This window comes from Meleagris gallopavo, chromosome 2, assembly GCF_000146605.3.
Source record: "Meleagris gallopavo isolate NT-WF06-2002-E0010 breed Aviagen turkey brand Nicholas breeding stock chromosome 2, Turkey_5.1, whole genome shotgun sequence".
Classification (NCBI taxonomy): Eukaryota; Metazoa; Chordata; class Aves; order Galliformes; family Phasianidae; genus Meleagris; species Meleagris gallopavo.
Window position 1 is genome coordinate 4170093 of NC_015012.2, and position 3074 is coordinate 4173166.

General features: G+C 61.6%; 1 protein-coding gene across 1 annotated transcript; it reads left to right on the plus strand.

Moving 5' to 3' along the window:
- Positions 1 to 8: 8 nt before the first annotated feature.
- Positions 9 to 3068, plus strand: LOC100548381 (heme-binding protein 1-like). Its single transcript, XM_010706420.3, has 4 exons — positions 9 to 106; positions 2274 to 2415; positions 2515 to 2698; positions 2777 to 3068. The coding sequence occupies exons 1-4, from the start codon at positions 23 to 25 to the stop codon at positions 2949 to 2951; spliced, it is 585 nt and encodes a 194-aa protein (XP_010704722.1). The 5' UTR covers positions 9 to 22; the 3' UTR covers positions 2952 to 3068.
- The last annotated feature ends 6 nt before the right edge of the window (positions 3069 to 3074 follow it).

The following is a 3074-nucleotide window of genomic DNA, read 5'->3' on the forward strand; positions in this document are numbered from 1 at the left end:
CGCTGCGCTTTGCCTTGCAGACATGGCGGGCCCCATCGTCCAGATGAGCCGGCACAGACAGACGCGGGAGGCCGTGCCCCACGTCGCCCTGTCGCAGCACGGCAAGGTGAGGCGCGAGGCCCGGCCGGGCACGGCGCTCTCCGCCCCGCTTCTCCGCTCCCGCTGAGCCCGCGCCGTCCCGCTCCCGGCTGTGGAGCTGCCGGGCCGGGCCGCCGCACAAGGGCTGGCCTGCACGGGCGGCTGTGTGCGCTGCGCTGCCTGCGGGAGGAGGGCTGAGCCACTGGGTGCCACAGTAAGAAAGACTTGACACTACTCGAGAGTGTCCGGAGGAGGGCTGCAGGGGTGGGGAAGGCTCTGCTTGAGGAGCACTGAGGGCCCTGGGTTTGCTCAGCCTAGAGCAGAGGAGCTGAGGGGAGGCCTGATGGCAGCTGCAGCTCTCCCAGGGGGCGGAGGGCAGCGCTGAGCTCTGCTGTCTGTACAGCGACAGGGCTGAGGGAACGGCACGGAGCTGTGTCAGGGGAGGGCAGGTGGGTGAGGGAAAGGCTGTGCCCCAGAGGTGGTGGGCATGGCACAGGCTGCCCAGGGCAGTGGGCACGGCCCCGATGCCGGAGCTCAGGGAGCGCTGGGACACCGCTCTGACACTGGGCTGGGGTGCTGTGTGGGGCCGGGGGTTGGGCTCGGTGATCCTCGGGAATTCCTTCCAGCTCGAGATGTTCCCTGATTCTGCAGTTCTGTTTGTCAGACTGAGCGCGTTCTGTGTGTCAAAACTGCTGATCCAAACCTGGTGGCTTCTGCCTGAAGATCTCCCGCTCTTGCTAAATTGCACACCTCCGCTAATCTCTTGCACAAAAAGGTGCTTTGAGAAGTAACTGCAAAGAAGTGCTCGTCAGACTGGTTCTTGTGTCTCTGCAAGCTTGGTTGGGCTCGCTACCAAGAAGATATCTGTCAGTTATCCTCTAGATGAGGAGAGCTTAACCAGTTTCTTCTGGGCTGAGGTCCAGCAGTACTGCCTGCGGAACATGTCTCAGCATGTGGGTTGTGCAGCCCTGAGCCCAGCTGCTCCACGCTCCCTCTTTCCTGCTCTTCTGGGTCTCAGAGCTTAATCTGGGCTCTTCTGTACCTCCCCATCGTGGGCAGGATTGCAGCCCAGCACTTCATGGTGCCTGAAGACCTTCTGTTGGCATTGGCACCTCCACTGTGATTGAAGAGGATTCTTGGAATTCAGCTCTGGGGTTGGGTGAGGAGATGAGAGCCACCTCCTGGCACAAGTGCAGGGGCACTCAAGCTTGGGCCCTTGTGGACACGTTCCCCAGGATTGGGCGGGTGGTAGAGCTTGGTGGCTTCTCCTGAGTTTCATGCCATCCTCTTGGAAGCACACAAACAACTGCACCACCTGCAGAGCCTTGCTGACCTCGGCACTGAGCGTCAGAATCCCCACTCCACATGGCAGGGACCTGTTGCCACCAGGTACAGGTGAGGCATCGTCACTCTTCCTCTTGCCTGGGTCTCATCTTCTGGAGCAGTAGTGGGTCAGTGTAAGGGCCAGGCTGCGGGAGGACCCAGCACTGTGCCCTGCTGGATTCTCACATGCTGTCACGATGAGTATTAGACAGTATTTCATGGGCTTCCCTGTCTGGCAAATGCTGCTGCTCTGCTTTGCTTGGTGGGATGTTGGCAGGCATGGCTCCATCTGGAGGGTGACTCCCTGATCTCTTGTTGGCTTCTCCAGAAAAGCGAGCATCTGTCATGAGCTTGTGACCCATTCTGCAGCACTGTCTGTTCCCTTTGCACCAGCTGCACTCATGTCTCTTCGTCTTCATGTCTCTCCTTCGTATGGGAGAAGGATCCAAGAGGGGCTTTGTTCCAACCATCTCAGTACCTCCTTCCTCCCGTGCTGCTTATCATCCCACACACACACAGCGTTCCAGTGCTGTGTCCCGGGATTCACTCAGCCCTCCTGGAGGCCTTTGGGTGCCTGGAATCAGGAACATCCTTGTGCATAGGCAGGACAGTGACGGCGTGGAAAAGAGTCCTGCTCTCCCTGCTGAGGATGCGCTGCATTCCGTGTGCATGCCAGGAGCCTCCAAGCCTCCCCGCTCCCCGTCCCGTGTCTGTGCTGTCCCTTTTGCTGACTTCTGCCCGCTGGCATTACGTGTCGCTGCCCGAGATGTGTGTGTGACACCAGCTCCCCTCACCTTCTCCGGCCTCCCGTGTCGGCAGGGCCCATCTCTCCGCTTCCCGCTGATGTGCCCTTGTCCTGTGGCCTGTTTCAGTGCGAGGAAGCGGCCTACGAGGAGCGGCAGTACCCAGCTGGGAAGTGGGCCTGTGTCACCAAGGGTGAGCCCCTGTATGAGCAGAGCATCTCCCTGAGCTTCATGAAGCTCATGCGCTACATCTGCAAGGAGAACTCTGTAGGTGTGTGCAGGCAGGGACGGAGGGGCCAGTGGGGGGAGTGGGGTGGAGGGGCCGCGCTGCCAGCCCAACTGCCTCACCGTGCCCACCACCTCCTGGCAGGTTGCTATCTGGGCATGACCATCCCGGTGCTCAATGAAATCCACCTGACCAAGGAGGGAACCGAGCTGGAGCGCGAGGTGCTCACTGCCTACTACATCCCAGGAGAGTTCCAGCAAAACCCTCCCGCCCCCATGGACCCCGAAATCCACATCACCGAGAGGGCACCGCTCCGGGTGATAACCAGGTGACCGTGGGGCTCCGTGGGCAGGGGCCGTGCCGGCAGCAAGCCACCCCGCCGCTGACATTGCTCCCCTCGCCGCAGGGTGTTCTACGGGGTGACCACCGAGGAGACCATCCTGCGGGAGATCGCTCTCTTCTGGGAGCTCCTGGGTTCCACGGATGCTGTGCTGCAGGAAACCTACATCGTGGCAGTCTACGAAAACCCCAGCATCCCTCAGCGCCGCAACGAGATCTGGTTCATCCGCCGGGCAGAGTGAGGCCCCGCTGCTGCGCCACGCTACGCTTGGCGAGCTCTGACCTGGAGGAGACGGCCACGCGCCCTCACCCACCGCTCACCCACACACCCAGCTGGGGCACCCAGCCGGCACGCCGCACCCGGC